A 16,692-nucleotide genomic window follows, 5' to 3' on the forward strand; every position below is an offset into this window, starting at 1 on the left:
TAGCCAGCTGCTCATGCAATCGTTAATGCTAGCAGAATGAATGGATGTAAACTTTATTTAACAGATTGCAGAATGGGTACAATACAATACGGCTCAATACAAACAATTGTTAAGGGAATGCAGACTGTTGTAGCTTGGACTGGGGTCCTTATAACAATAACTTGACAACAGCTCTGTCGTCACCGGACGTTGGTGAGGGCACGCAGATGTTGGTATCTACTGCGCATGGGCGTTGAGCAACAACGGCTCCGCGCAGATTACATGACACGTTGTCGGCGAGTTTTTGCGAGTATTCAAAACGGAAACACAATTTCAGTGTTGTCAGTAGGGCAACGCGTTATCCTTCCAAAACGGCATTTCTATTTAACTAGGACGGCAAACGGAATCATTCAGCAACAAAACAAACAAAAACACCCAATGTAACCAGCCCCTGAGTAGGATATTAAACTGGAATAAAAGCAAAACCGAGTTTACAACGTACATGGTTGGCCTTCAAAGGATGGCGACCAATCACGTATATATACGTGGGTGGCCGCGAATCGGAATAGGGATGAATGAATGAATGAATGAATGATGAATGAATGAATGAATGAATGAATGAAAACTTTATTTAACAGATTGCAGAATGGGTACAATACAGTACGGCTCAATACATACAATTGTTAAGGGGATGCAGACCTGAGAAAGACGTTTGTCTTGTTTCCATCAGGGTCCCCCATTTTCAATTCATATAGACATATATGACATACATGACATACAGATAGTCAGTACTGCTACATCTATACATTTATGACATACCAGATTTGCAAATACAGTACTGTTTGTGATACAGAAGGAGTCAAGAAAAGGGAGTATATACATTTGACGTAGAAACTGTACGTTGGAGGAGGTTGGGTGGGGGGGGTTGGGTACATTGGGATATTGACAACCATACTGGGTAATTTACATTGGAGGTGGTTGGGGGGGGGGGGGGGGGGGGCACACTGTATAAACAAGTAACACTGTACATTGAGGGGGGGGGGAGGAGACACTGTACAAACAAACACAATTGTACATTGAACTATTGACAAAACCATACTAGGTAAATGACTGTACATTGGAGAGGGCTGCTCCATTATGGCAAAAATCATAATCACAATTACTTTGATATTGAAATCACAGTGCACCGCTGTGAAGGAAGCGTGTGATGCATTTACAACACAAGACAAAATGAGAGCAACACAGCATGTGGCACAATAATCGTTTTATCTCGATTATCTTGTTTTCATGATCGTGGGAAGTTGTTTTCAAAATGGTAATTGTAATGGAGTAATCGCCCTTGTGTATATAGGGATCAGAGGTGTACCGGTATCTGCCCAATATCAGGCTAACTATGAGTGCTCTTGTGTCGATTCATGTAATGGATTCTAAGAACTTGTGTAGTGCTGCTAGCACAATGCTGTTTAATGATAATTAAATGATTATGCATCACTTAGATTAGACAATAAAATGGGAGGTTGGACTTTAGGTTCGATTAGAACTTAAAAATAGAATAGAAATACTTTAATTATCCCGAGGGAAATTTGACACTAATCGCTCGCATTAAACATTTAGACAGAACAAAGTCACAAATAAGAATAACAAACAAATTGCCTAAGAATAGGATAAAATACACAGTAAAAATATACAGAAGTCTACAGTAAATGTAATATTGCAGTGTTGTTTCAAAAGTAAAAGTCCAGGAAGATGGTAACTGTCACCCTGTGCTCAGTGATGCAGTGAGGCACAGTGATGATGCATTGTAAAGTCTGATGGCTGTCGGAATGACTGACTTCCGGTGCCGTTCAGTGCTACATTTGGGTAGTGTTAGCCTAGCACTGAACATGCTCCTCCTGTCAGCCAAGTCTGTGTATAGTGGGTGGGAGGGGTTTTCCCTGATGGCCTGGAGCTTAGCAAGGCTCCTCCTCTGTATGTAACTGTTTTTGACAGAATTAAGTAATGTAATTGTTTTTGACAGAATTAAGTAATGTAATTGTTTTTGACAGAATTAAGTAATGTAACTGTTTTTGACAGAATAAAGTAGCTGTTGAATGTTTTATATCAAGTAAAATACTGTCGTATTCATACTGTGTCGACAAATACTCAAAACCGTGTACTATAAAATAGATTTGCATGTTTGAAGTGTGAAAGAAGTTTATAAAAAAAAAATGCCGACATTTAGAACCAATTTTAACCTCTTAAGCCCTATTTTCTGAAAATCTACCTAAAAATACATACCTAAGTAAATGGAAGAGTTATCCACTTCTACAAGGTCCATTTGCATGTTTTGGTATCTAGGGACATCTGTGGATCTCAGGGAATGTATTCCCACTTCCCAGTGTCAGAAATATTGTCTGAACCAAAGGAGAATATAAATTCTTTTTTTGCTTTTCTTTTTTCATCTTTGACGGTGAATAACACCATGCTAAAAATGACCAGACATGAAAAATGAATAAAGGCAAGATGATTAAACAGGAGATTTTGTAGAGACGGTACTGAATTCTGCCATCCGGACACATGCAATTTGAAATATGATTATAGAATATCAGGCCTATAAATTACCTTATTATGGTCAAGTCGCACATCTATAGATCACCAGGCCAAATCTCCCCTTTCCAATGGCAGAGTTCAATCTGGATTTAGTATTACCAGGCGTGATTCACAAACCGTGAATGAAATCTACTGTAAGTACAGTTATATTCTTATAATGTATATTTCTCTGCCATTTTTCGTCAGATTGCAATGCTGTTTTTTGCTAGACGTTCACAGACGGGTAGAGAAACTAACTGTGTTCTGTTTTATGGCAATAAGGTTCAGGTTTGTGGGAGGTAATCCCGAAAAATAAGATTAATAAAAAAGTCAATCCAGAAGTCTGATGATTGACAGGGGCTGGCATGAGCTAGGAAGTGTAGTTCTTTTTTATTCGAAATCCCATCGAAAGTCCTGGGTCTCCTCTCATAGGACTACAAACAAAATGGCTGCGTCATTTCAATGTTCGCCTTTTTCCAACTAGATTTCTATAACTCATTTCACTAACACTTAACCATTGGTAAACAAACAGTGCTGAAAATATACACTTCCGACTGCTGTTTTGGTCTTTACGCTCTGCTTCATTTGGGGAAAGAAACGCAACATTAATTCATTCATACATTCTGTAGATTTATGGTGTGATGTCATTGTGGGTCTGGACCCCTCGGGCTTAAGTAACAAAGCCACTTGCCACAAATTTTAAGCAAGCAAGCCCTTGTATATCCCCCCGTGTTAATTCTGAACTAAGTTTACCCTGTGAAACATTACGATTTGTGACACATTCCAACAAAGTGGCCTTTGAGCAAAAACGGTATGCAGTAAGTAGATCATCTGACAAGGGGACACATGTATAGAAACTAAGTGCGTGTGCTGGCATCTGGTGTAGCAGTGTGGTCTCATCACATGTCATCCCTCATGTCCTCGCTTTAGAGATGTCTTACTAAGTGCGTGTGCTTCCATGAGGCGCCTCTACATCATCTGGTGTCGTCTCATCACATGTCGTCCCTCATGTCCTCGCTACATCATCTGGTGTAGCAGTGTGGTCTCATCACATGTCGTCCCTCATGTCCTCGCTACATCATCTGGTGTAGCAGTGTGGTCTCATCACATGTCGTCCCTCATGTCCTCGCTACATCATCTGGTGTAGCAGTGTGGTCTCATCACATGTCGACACTTTCTCTTTTGTCTCTACAGAGGTGTCCTTGTTTGGGGAAATGACAGCAGGTTTTTTTTTATCAGCCATTAGCATCACAGAAAACTATTTCGGGGTCCTAGAAGTCTGGAGCTTCGGTAGACGGGGACGTACTTAGCGGGAACACCAAAGGCTAATTGTCACGTCTCTTTTTGTTTTCCAGCAGGAGAGAACACGCTCCTTTGATGGTTTCAGTATGCATTCTCTGGAGAACTCCCTGATTGACATTATGAGGGCTGAGCAGGATTCCTTGAAAGGTTGGTTCCCACGCTGACTAGAAATAATGGAGGGGATGTTTGCCACACAATGTGTTGTAGATAAATGTGAGCTTTTGTTTTGTGCGCAAGGGAGTGTTTTGTGGAGACTGCACTGTCCTCAGCGACTACTGGTGACACACCAGACCATCTAGTGTGTCCTGCTGAATCTGCCCTTTACACTAATGCAGAGAGGAAGCTGTTTTTGGGATGGCTCATACTGAGGGGGGGGGTGGGCACTGTACTGTATATATCTCTTCTCTGCCTGAACCTGTGGTGTTACTGTACACACACACACACACACACACACTCATGCATTGTTTTTTCTGTGCTGACACGTTGATCTCCGCTGATCTCTCTCTCTCTTTGGGATCTTTTCACTATTCTAATTTGGGCCAGTCGATGCATGTACCGTTTGGTTCTGCAATGTCTCCCCAATGTCTTTTTAAGGTGTTTTTCCATTATTTAAAATGACCTCTTTACTCAAGAATCAAAAACCCATCCATGTGAATAGATTCACACACATATATATATATATATATATATATAAATTGTCAATGAAAAAGTAGGAAATCTTGGTCTCGTATATCAGTTTAGACTACCCTCAAGGCTGCATGTCGGAACGGCTGCAGCAGGAATACAATTCGGGCACTAATGGATTTGCCGATTTCCCACGCTTCAACCTAATGTATTCCTTGTCCATTATCCTACAGGCACAGAACAGACCAAAGCACACCCAGTCCATTCCAACACAGTAGTTATAGTTCGTAGACTAGTGCCAGTTTCAGTGGGGGGGAAAGAATCCAGAGTTAGGAACTTGAAGTTGAAAGCGGGACGGTGTGAGAAGACGTTCACGGGTCTTCCTCCTTCGCTAAATGTCCCATGTTGTCTCGTCTCTCCTCACCCAGGTCGCTATGGCTTCTCTCACCAGGGTGGAGACGGGCCTCTGCCTATGAACGGTATGTAAAGTAGCACACATGCAAATCTTTTGATTTATCATGACATAGTCACGTGCCCTAAGAACCTGGTGTCAACGGTATTCTGTGTTGTCTTTACATGCAGCCAGGAGTTATGGCAGACGACGAGGTAAAGCTCGCGTGAATGTGCTTGTCTTGTTCTATGTAATGCTAATGGCAGAAGCGCTTATGGCACTTTTAACATGACCGACTCTCTGGTTTGGCTGTGCGTGTTTCCTCAGTGTGGTGTGTCACTTCTTATTCCATCTTGATATTTGACTTTGTCCAAGCCTTTTCTTTCTGCTGAGGCTTGTAATGCTTTGCCAGGGTCAGTCAGCTAGTCGAAAGCTAGTTGTGATCATAATTTTAATTTAATTTTGATTGTGTCAGGAACATGTAATTGTTGCTACTGTTTAGTTGAGTGATTTCTTGCCGCTCCCCGGGTATTTATGTGACGCTACACTACACTAACTTCATATTACAGCTGGGTGAATGAACATAGAGTGAGATGAACTTAAGATCCCTCCAGGGCGACGGTATGTCATGTGATTTTACTACTTTAATTATTATTATTATTATTACTTACTCTGAAGCATTCTATATTACCTATCAAACAAAATCTGGGACACTTATTTGTCAAACACTCAACAATGGTCCAACTTGTCCAAACTTCAATGGAGAGTAAGACTGCTTCCTCTGGGCGCTTACATTTGATTTAGAACGTGACTGAGTGAACAATAAAGAATCTTATGTTCTAATCAAGACATACCGTCGCCTAAGTTCATTTCACTCTTATGTTAATTTGCCTTGCTGTGTAGTGTTTACATATACAGCTGTAACTTGATACTTCATTATTCTCCGTTATTATTTGACGGTTCAGAACTAGTTTACTACATTAACACAGAAGCATTCATCCCCAGGCTAAATGTTAGAAGTAGTGAGCCATCATGTGCAATGCAGGTCCGTTCATTATTCCCCCACCCCCAGGCCACTCCTCTCTCTTCCCCATGGAGGATGAGCGTTCGTTCGGAGAGGAGGAGTCAGGTGACCAGGGGCTCGCCGGCCTTGGCTCCGCCCACTGTTTCCCCCACCTCAACGGGGAGCGAGTGGAGCGATACTCGCGCAAAGTGTTTGTCGGAGGACTGCCCCCGGACATAGATGAAGGTAGAGACCATGCTGGCCTAGCAGAAGATGGTTTCATTAATCTATAATACTGATACGGATAGCCTCATTGAATCTACTCTGTAATGCGAATTCTGTATGGAAATAGTCATGCTTATAATCTTATCATACATTTGGAATATTGTCTTATTTACAGCTTATTTAATTACTGCATTGTGATTGCACAGTAACATATTTCATCCATTTTGTAACTGGTGCAGTAATGTACACAACAGGAGAGGGGTGCTGTTTTCCACTGACCATATTCACGCGGCGTCCATTTTGCTCTTACCTTGCGCTCCTTTCCACCTTGCGTGGAAAGGAATCCCATCCTGAGCATGACATAAGAGCAAAATGTCCCGCCGTGTGATTATGGTTCAATTGTACACTACACAACATAGTACTTGGAACAATCCACACAGTGTGATCCCATTTCATTTCGACAGTTTTTACTATGTCAGTTACAATGTTATCATGTGATCAGAAAGCTTGACGTCTGCCCCATCCGGTCTTCTCTCCCTCTCTCTCTCAGATGAAATCACCGCCAGTTTCCGTCGATTCGGTCACCTGTTTGTGGACTGGCCACACAAGGCGGAGAGCAAGTCCTACTTTCCACCCAAAGGTGAGTTGTACTAGTGAAGCGTCCTGCCCTGCGCCGCCGGCAAATTGATTCAGATAACATTTTGAATATGAATATTGGATGATGGTTCTTTTTGTCTCCCGTCTCATCGTGTCCTTCTACCTGCTGTCCAGGATATGCCTTTTTACTGTTCCAAGACGAGAGCTCTGTGCAGGCTTTGATTGACGCCTGCATTGAGGAGGACGGCAAGCTCTACTTATGCGTGTCCAGCCCCACTATCAAGGACAAGCCAGTGAGTGTATTATTCTGTCCTGTGTAGATACAAGATACATACAAGATACTTTAATGCCACACAACAATGGTTGGTGGTAATTGTTTTCGGTACAGATGTTAAGCACTGGTTACATCAAACATGAAACAGACATCAAACATCAAAAACGTCAAAAATGCCCCCCTCCCACCTCCCAATCCCACAATAAATACATATATACATAAATACATATAGGACAGTCACGGTAACAGTGTCAGTCAGTGACAGATGCTTGCCCGTCTGTGCAAAGGGGGGCGGGCCAGGGTGTTCAGTGTTCGGACTGCTGTGGGGAAAAAACTGTTTGTGAAGCGTGTGTGTCTGGTTAGGATGGACCTGTAGCGACCTGAGGGCATGTGCTGGAATAAGTGGTGTGCTGGGTGAGAGGAGTCATTGACTATTTTAACAGAGCGGGTGACTGTGCGTGAGGTGTAGATGGAGTCCAGAGAGGGGAGGGGACAGCCAATTATTTTGGAGGCTGTCTTGATGATGCGTTGGAGTTTGTGTTTGGTGTGTTTGTCAGTGGAACCGTACCAGACTGTGATGGATGAGGTGAGGATGCTTTGAATTATGGCAGTGTAGAATTGGACCAGCAGGTGTTGTTGGACTCTGTACTTCCTCAGTTGCCTGAGGAAGTACAGGCGATGCTGGGCCTTTTTTATGATGGCAGTGGTGTTAATGTCCCATTTGAGTTTATTGCTGATGTGGGTGCCGAGGAACTTGAATGATTCAGTTAGGGTTATGGGTTGGTCTGAGATGGTTATTGGGAGTATGGGTGTTTTTTTTGAAGTCCTGAAGTCTATGGCAATTTCCATGGTTTTGGAGGTGTTGAGCAGGAGGTTGTTGGATGCGCACCACCTCACTGTCCACCTCCTGCCGGTAAATGGACTCGTCGTTGTTGGAGATGAGGCCCAGGATGGTGGTGTCGTCGGCGTATTTGAAGGCCTTGACTGAGCTGTCCAGGGGGGGTAGGGATGGGCACACATTTTCCCAGATCGAGTACTCTATTAATTACTTGAGTAGTGTTTAAGTAATTGTTTAGGGAAATCTATTTTTGGAGCACATCTTAAAGCACATGGCAGCAGCAATAACTACGTAATATTGCGTGGAGTCTCGCACACACTAGATTTTGTCTCGCTCTGCCGACATAATAATGCACAGCAATATACCCGATGCTTGATGCATACCTCCACTATTGTCTGCTGCAGGTCTCTCCACTCATGGAATGGCATATTTCTTTCAATATTAGTCTATGAACGCTATGCAAAGTGGGCGACATTTTGTTGGGCACAATTTGGAAATGCACAAACGCAAACCACTGTTATCTTTTTACTAATAACTTTAAGCTAGCTGTATTCCAACGCAACAAACTTTTTGCGGTACCATAGGCTCTCATGTTCCATAGCTTCCAGTGTTGCCTTCTTGCAACAACTCACACCTCACAGGATTTCAGAGAGATTTCTGTTTCAGTGGCACAAATGAGCACTTTTGGTGGATGTATTTGGTGGTAACTTGAGTTGAAATGGCGAGTATTGGGAGTAATCGAGTGCGTCCCTAGTATAAAGTGCATCGTTCCTTGTGGCAGTGTACTGCATACCGCGTAATGGCTGTCGACTGCCTCATACATATCTGACCCGTCAAGAATCGATGGAAAGGAAAACTATTTCTGCATGGTCATAAGAGTCTGTCTATCTGTATGTCATGTATGTCATATATGTTACGATGAATTGAAAATGGGGGACCCTGATGTAAACAAGACGAAAGTCTTTCTCTGGTCTGCATCCCCTTAACAATTGTATGTATTGAGCTGTACTGTACTGTACCCATTCTGCAATCTGTTAATAAAGTTTTCAATCAATCAATCTGTCAAATCGGTTCACTCTGCCGCCATCTTGATAACCTCTTTGAATGAGGAGTTATCCGTATCTAAGAATATGTCATAAACATAATTTATTTTCTCTCGTATTTGAAGTCACTAGTAAATTGCTGACGAGTGACGACACAGAATGGTTAATTTGGTCAAAAAGGACCGGTTTGTGATACAAAACCTTTTATACATGCGCCATCCGGTGGTCCTTGGTGGTCCACTCGGCGGTCCTTGGTTACCATGGCAACCACTCGCCGTGCAATTCCCAGCCTATTGGCAGAGATTGTGATGAATCTAAAACATATTTAAAAAAAAAACTCACATTTCACCTCAAAATGCAGTAAATATTATTGTTATGTGACATTTAATGGATTTTGTCTGACTACGTTTGTTTTGTAGCAAGTCGTTTTGTTGTTGCCGCCATCTGTAGTGTTCTTCCGCAGTGTTCTCTCTCCTTATTATATAGAGTCTCTGGTTAGAATGTATTCAGTTTATCTAAGATGGCTGCCATGGAGTTGCGAAAATGGTACTGTTCGTCATGACGATGTACATTTACAAACTCCATTGTAATGTTCAACACAGCACGACTATTCAGCCAAATGATCTCCCATGATGACACGGCAGCTTTCCTTGACGTACGTTCTGCAACGGCCATCTTGAATCTTGGCTAGTGCCTTTTTAGAATATAGATTTTTATATGGGGAAATGCCAGTTCCATCTATTCTGATTCTGCAACCAAGGTGGGTGTTTTATATCTGTCCTCTTCACTGGGCTGCTCCCAGGTATAAATAGAGTGTTGACATCTTCCTAGCTAGCACACCTGGTTCTCCTCCATTCCAGGAGCTTCCTGCTAATGCTCCCCCGCCAGGGCCTGCAGGCTATGTCGTGAGAACAATATCTAAATCCATAGCACACTCACTTTCATTTTTGCAGTACTGTAACACTGAGAGGAAATCGAAGGCAGAGTGAATGAATGACTTTTGTTTGTTTTTGATTTGTCTTGCCTATAGGTTCAGATCCGGCCCTGGAACCTGAATGACAGTGATTTTGTGATGGACGGCTCTCAGCCTCTGGACCCCAGGAAGACTATCTTTGTCGGGGGTGTTCCACGTCCCCTGCGTGCAGGTACCTCTGGGGGGGGGGGGGGGGGGGGGATACTGCTATCTGTGCAGTATTAAAAAGTCTTAAATTAAAGGCATTAAGAAGTATTCCATTCTCAATTTAAGGCCTTACAACTAAAAGGCTTTAAAAAGTCTAAAATGTAATTTGCACAGGTATACATTTTTTGGAGGGGCAGCCCGGCTGTCGGGAGATTATATTAAATATATTCAAATGTTTTTGTATTCTGGGAGCTTGGTGCGTCTGGCGAGAGCTTGTATGTAACATGCGAGAATTAAAAAACGTTTTTTTTGCTAGTTAAGTAAATTGGCCTATGGAGATGTTTACCTTCTTTGCAGGGCTATAACTTTTTAAATTGTATTGCTATATTGACATTACTATGGCCCATTCAACATCGATTATCTATCGTTCAGGATGTGGGAACGTTATATTTTTTCATTCATACATTGTTGTGTTACTAGCGTCGAGAATATAAGTGTTTTTAATCTTTTCTGCTGTAATTACAAAAACAGTAGTTATAGGCCCTGAAGCATAATATAGATTATCGATTGGCGTTTCTTTCCTATACACCAGGGGTGGCCAACCAGTCAGAGACTTAAGAGCCACAAAAATTACTGTGGTACCACAAAGAGCCACACCATATACCAGCGTTTCTCAACCTTTTTTGTCAGTCACGGCACCCTTCATGCGTTTATAGGTCTCACCCTCTGGCCTCTGAAGTTGCTAATGTCTTTTTTATTTGGGCCTCACAGGGTTAAAAGTACCCTGTGAGACCCACTGTTGCAAAATTACAAAATCACTTTTAGCCATTTAAAAAAAAAAATTATAGAGTGGTCAGGTGGCATAGCGGAGATTGCGCTCGTCACCAACGCAGGAGATGCTGGGTTCGAGCCCAGCTCTCGGCGTTGCTACCAGCTTGGCTGGTCGTTCATACTAATACAATTGGCAGTATTAGGGGGTGGGAAGCTGGTGGGTGGGAATCTGGCGTTGTGGACAGCGACGCCTACAGGTCAGGTCTCGGCGCTTGCTCAGCGGGGGCAGGACTTGGTGGAGATAGCGTGCCCTCCCACGTGTTACACTCCAATGAGAGTCCTCGCTGCCAAGTGAAAAGACGTCACTGGCAGTCGCCACACGTATCGGAGGAAGCACGCGGTCGGCTTCGGGACGCCCTTGTACCGACTCGTAGGAGAACATGCATGCAGCAGCCAGGTAGGGGAGGGGGGGAATTGGCACGGCGACTAAATTGGGACGGGGAGAAAAACAGAAAATTGGAGAAAGAGAAATAAAATAAAAAAAAAGTGTTTATTTAAAAAATGTTAAGCACATGTAGGTCTATAGTCAATTGGTCCTGTTGTTCAGCCTCACAATGCTATTTGATAGTAAATGTGTTTATATGTCCCACCCTCTGGCCTCTGAAGTTGCTAATGTCTTTTTAATTTGGGCCTCACAGGGTTAACCTCTTAAGCCAGAGATATACAGTAAAAGTGTATATTTTCAGCATTACGTTTGTTTACCAATTATTTTAACTGTTATTAGTGAAATATAAGATTATAGAAATATCAGGGCATTGAGTCGGAAACCGGCGCATATTGACAGGAGGAAGTGGCACAGCCAAAAGTGAGTGAAGTCTTTTGAAGGAAGAGACTCAGCGCTTTTGAATTTCGAAAAAAAAACGACCCTACCCAGCTCACACCAGCCCCTGTCAATCATCTGACTTCTGGATTTACTTTTTTATTTCTCTTATTTTTTGGTATTATCTCCCACAAACCTGAACGTTATTGCCATAAAACTATACCTTTCTGTGAACGTCTTGCAAAAAACGGTGTTGCAATACGATGAAAAATGGTGGAGAAATTTACATTATAAAAAAGATGGCAGAATTCAGTACTGTATCTACAAAACCTTCTGTTTAATAATCTTCCCTTTATTCATTTGCTTAGATTTTTCAGGTCTGGTCAATTTTAGCATGGTGTTATTCACAGTGAAAGATAAAAAAAAAATTAATAGAATTGATATTCTCCTTTTGGTTCATTACAATTTACTCAAGCCTAGTAACAGACACACTATTTCTGACACTGATCTATTATGTCCCTAGATTCAGATCCCAAGAACATGCCAATGGACCATTTAAAAAAATTTGTAAATGTTTATTCTATGTCCTTATGGAATGAGTGACATAAAAAAAAGGATAAAAAAAAATATATATATCATTTTTATTTTTTATGGATGGAAGAGCCGCACATTGACGGGCAAAGAGCCGCGGGTTGGCCACCCCTACTATACACGCTATATAAAAAAATTCAAATGTATATGATCGGTATATATTATGCTTCATCATGCGTGAAGGAAAGGGGGGGGGGGGGGGCGTCATTTAGAATTCCTTGATAGTCAGTAACGGCTTTATTTACTATGGCTTGATACGTTGATCAGATGGTTTGCAGTATGATAAGTGCAGTGGATAAGGATCCCAAGATGGTTCACTTGGTGGCTGATACAACCTGTGGTGTCTGAAGTGGGAAAGCAGATGGGAGAAGCAGACAGAAGGGTTAGACAAGGGAAACATATAACTGTGTGTGCAGGCAGCTCTCTGCACTGCACAGGTGAGGGTAATTGGGTTAACGACCTACCCACTCCACCATGCTCTTTGAGTCGGAAGACTCCCCATTTGCAGGTAGAGTGGGGGTCGTCACAGCAGTGAAATGAATAAACAATCGGGCTGAAAATAACGTTACTGTCCTCTTACCGTTCGCCGATGAGACTGGAGGAGAAAGATCCCAATTATTTGACGCCGATCTCCTACATCCATTTCCGGTTTGTATGGCGCAATAAACGCCGAAATCATATTGATTATTGCATCATGGCAGCGATCCATATGCACGGCTGGGTTTGTCTGTAGTCCCGTAGCAAGATATTACTGCCGGAGGAATTTCCTCGACGCACCGATCACAACTTCCGGTTTTGAGAGTAACTCGCCCGACCATCCATCAGGCGGCGGTATTGAGGCGTTGCAGTCTCATTCAGGGTCCCTCTGCAGCACCGGAGGTTGGCTGGATGAATTATGAATGCCATGGCGAAAAAATGAAATATTGATCCCAAACACGCTGTACAGCGTTGTTGGCGTTCAACGCATGGCGGGCAATAACGCTGTACAATGTTTTTGGCAACCAATGTGTTAAAAGGGTCTTAAAAAGTAGAAACCCCTTTGACTCTTTTGATGTTCATGTTTGTGTAATGCCTGTCGTTCCAGTGGAACTCGCGATGATCATGGACCGTCTGTACGGAGGCGTGTGCTACGCCGGGATAGACACTGATCCCGAGCTGAAGTATCCGAAAGGGGCAGGGCGAGTGGCCTTCTCCAATCAGCAGAGCTACATCGCGGCCATCAGCGCTCGGTTTGTTCAGCTGCAGCACGGGGAGATTGACAAGCGGGTGAGTCGACACGGTCTCCATGGCAGCACGTTCCGTCTCGGCGGGTCGGATATTTCTTATCCTCAAAAGAGGAAACTTTAGGATTTTCTTTGGGGACCCCACACTTAACACTTTCCATGCCAGCCGTGCCAGTCCTGTATACCCCGTTGAGTGCCGACGCTCTATTCAATGACAGAACTCTCACATTTGTGAACGCATAAACTATATCTTAAATTACACAGCATGGAATATGTGTTTCAAGCACCCATCTTTGGATCAATAAACGCGATCGATATTTGGAATGGCGATCAGGAATTGGAATAATCTTTTTGGAGAACATCTGATCTGAGGTAAGGAATCTATTTTACCAGTCTTGGGCTAATCAGAGCTTTTTTCACAGATATATCAACGTGTCCCATATGTGTGTGTGTGTGCTGATCAGGAAATAAGAATCGATTTTTCAACCCGCTTCTCTAGCGTGCATAAGTACACGTATACTATCGACAATCTAGCGTTTATTTGAAAGCGATTCATAAATAGGCCGAAAAATGACAAAATGTTTTGTGTATTCCAGCAAAGGGCGATTCCTGCAGAATAACTTTTTTCTGGAAGTTTCCAAAAACGAGGGTTTTTCAAAATGGTATAAAACGAAAATGTACCGATGAAAAAAACAATCCGTTTCGACAATGTTGACTGCAAGCAAGTCATTGATAAGCGACGGGCGTATTAGACACATAGCCATAATTTAAGATATAGTTTATGCGTTCGCAAATGTGCTCGCCCTCTCATTGAATAGAGCGTTGGCACTCAAGCGCTAAACTGTGCGCCCCCGTAAGCTGGCACTCAAAGTGTTAACATAATGTACATTATGTACCTTTTTTTCCCCTGTGGTCGATTAGTCCTTTATTTACATTTTCTGTTGAGACCGCGTTGGCTTCTGACCGTGACGGGACGTAATGTCAGGCGTTCGCAAGACGTCTGTCAATATTAGTTTGTTGTCGTTTTGTTTTTCGATAATTTAGATCCGTAAGCGTCTGTGTTTAGCTGGTTGATTTCTGACCGGGTCTTTTCTGTGTTCCGACGTGTCCCTTTCTTCTTCCTCCTCTTTTTCTTCCAACTTCTCCTCCCTCTACACCTCCTTACCTTCTCTCCTCCCTCTATACCTCCTTACCTTCTCTCCTCCATCTACACCTCCTTACCTTCTCTCCTCCCTCTACACCTCCTTACCTTCTCTCCTCCCTCTACACCTCCTTACCTTCTCTCCTCCCTCTACACCTCCTTACCTTCTCTCCTCCCTCTACACCTCCTTACCTTCTCTCCTCCCTCTACACCTCCTTACCTTCTCTCCTCCCTCTACACCTCCTTACCTTCTCTCCTCCCTCTACACCTCCTTACCTTCTCTCCTCCCTCTACACCTCCTTACCTTCTCTCCTCCCTCTACACTTCCTTACCTTCTCTCCTCCCTCTACACCTCCTTACCTTCTCTCCTCCCTCTACACCTCCTTACCTTCTCTCCTCCCTCTACACCTCCTTACCTTCTCTCCTCCCTCTACACCTCCTTACCTTCTCTCCTCCCTCTACACCTCCTTACCTTCTCTCCTCCCTCTACACCTCCTTACCTTCTCTCCCTCTACACCTCCTTACCTTCTCTCCTCCCTCTACACCTCCTTACCTTCTCTCCTCCCTCTACACCTCCTTACCTTCTCTCCTCCCTCTACACCTCCTTACTTTCTCTCCTCTCTCTACACCTCCTTACCTTCTCTCCTCCCTCTACACCTCCTTACTTTCTCTCCTCCCTCTACACCTCCTTACTTTCTCTCCTCCCTCTACACCTCCTTACCTTCTCTCCTCCCTCTACACCTCCTTACCTTCTCTCCTCCCTCTACACCTCCTTACCTTCTCTCCTCCCTCTACACCTCCTTACCTTCTCTCCTCCCTCTACACCTCCTTACCTTCTCTCCTCCCTCTACACTTCCTTACCTTCTCTCCTCCCTCTACACCTCCTTACCTTCTCTCCTCCCTCTACACCTCCTTACCTTCTCTCCTCCCTCTACACCTCCTTACCTTCTCTCCTCCCTCTACACCTCCTTACCTTCTCTCCTCCCTCTACACCTCCTTACCTTCTCTCCTCCCTCTACACCTCCTTACCTTCTCTCCTCCCTCTACACCTCCTTACCTTCTCTCCTCCCTCTACACCTCCTTACCTTCTCTCCTCCCTCTACACCTCCTTACTTTCTCTCCTCTCTCTACACCTCCTTACCTTCTCTCCTCCCTCTACACCTCCTTACTTTCTCTCCTCCCTCTACACCTCCTTACTTTCTCTCCTCCCTCTACACCTCCTTACCTTCTCTCCTCCCTCTACACCTCCTTACCTTCTCTCCTCCCTCTACACCTCCTTACCTTCTCCTCCCTCTACACCTCCTTACCTTCTCTCCTCCCTCTACACCTCCTTACCTTCTCCTCCCTCTACACCTCCTTACCTTCTCTCCTCCCTCTACACCTCCTTACCTTCTCCTCCCTCTACACCTCCTTACCTTCTCTCCTCCCTCTACACCTCCTTACCTTCTCTCCTCCCTCTACACCTCCTTACCGTCTCTCCTCCCTCTACACCTCCTTACCTTCTCCCTCTACACCTCCTTACCTTCTCTCCCTCTACACCTCCTTACCTTCTCCCTCTACACCTCCTTACCTTCTCTTCTCTTCTACCCCAGGTGGAAGTGAAGCCATATGTCCTGGACGACCAGCTGTGTGACGAGTGCCAGGGCACGCGCTGTGGTGGCAAGTTTGCTCCTTTCTTCTGCGCCAACGTGACGTGTCTCCAGTACTACTGTGAGTACTGCTGGGCGGCCATCCACTCCCGTGCCGGACGAGAGTTCCACAAGCCCCTGGTGAAAGAGGGAGGGGACCGGCCACGACACATCTCCTTCCGCTGGAACTGAGGAGAGAGAGAGGGGGATGGAGAGGAGGGAAGAAGGGGTAGTCGGGTGGGGGTTGGGAGGGGGGGCTTGCGGGCTACGATATAGAAAATAAATGCACTTTTCTTTTTCTGGTTCCTTTTTTAAGTAAAACAAATCCTTAAAAGCTTAATTTAAATATTTTTTTTAATTGGGCCTTCTAAAAGAAGTTAAATGCTAAGAAGAAAGAAAAAAATGAAATCCCATTTATGTTTTTGAATTTTAAGTTAAAAGTGTGCATGAGTATATGGATGCATTAGATTTGGAATTAGATGTTTTCTGACTTGACTGTACCTTTTTTCTTTTCTCGCATTTAGCTGGCGAAGCTGCTTACATTTTGTTGTCAA

General features: G+C 43.8%; 1 protein-coding gene across 1 annotated transcript; it reads left to right on the forward strand.

Annotated features, from left to right (window-relative positions):
* Positions 1-3,902: 3,902 nt before the first annotated feature.
* Positions 3,903-16,340, forward strand: LOC311243119 (cytoplasmic polyadenylation element-binding protein 4-like). The gene is made up of 9 exons (XM_084332222.1): positions 3,903-3,996; positions 4,902-4,952; positions 5,056-5,079; positions 5,937-6,113; positions 6,643-6,732; positions 6,864-6,982; positions 9,875-9,989; positions 13,231-13,412; positions 16,103-16,340. Exons 1-9 carry the CDS (start codon positions 3,936-3,938, stop codon positions 16,328-16,330), a joined length of 1,047 nt encoding a protein of 348 aa, XP_084188348.1. The 5' UTR covers positions 3,903-3,935; the 3' UTR covers positions 16,331-16,340.
* Positions 16,341-16,692: the final 352 nt, after the last annotated feature.

Source organism: Notolepis coatsorum (assembly GCF_963971535.1).
Source record: "Notolepis coatsorum genome assembly, chromosome: 16".
NCBI classification, from domain to species: domain Eukaryota; kingdom Metazoa; phylum Chordata; class Actinopteri; order Aulopiformes; family Paralepididae; genus Notolepis; species Notolepis coatsorum.

Coding starts and splice junctions, on each gene's coding strand:
- LOC311243119 (XM_084332222.1), top strand. CDS start 3,936: ATGCATTCTCTGGAGAACTCCCTGATTGACATTATGAGGGCTGAGCAG. Junction 3,997..4,901: donor TGAGCAGGATTCCTTGAAAG/GTTGGTTCCCAC, acceptor CTCCTCACCCAG/GTCGCTATGGCTTCTCTCAC. Junction 4,953..5,055: donor CGGGCCTCTGCCTATGAACG/GTATGTAAAGTA, acceptor CTTTACATGCAG/CCAGGAGTTATGGCAGACGA.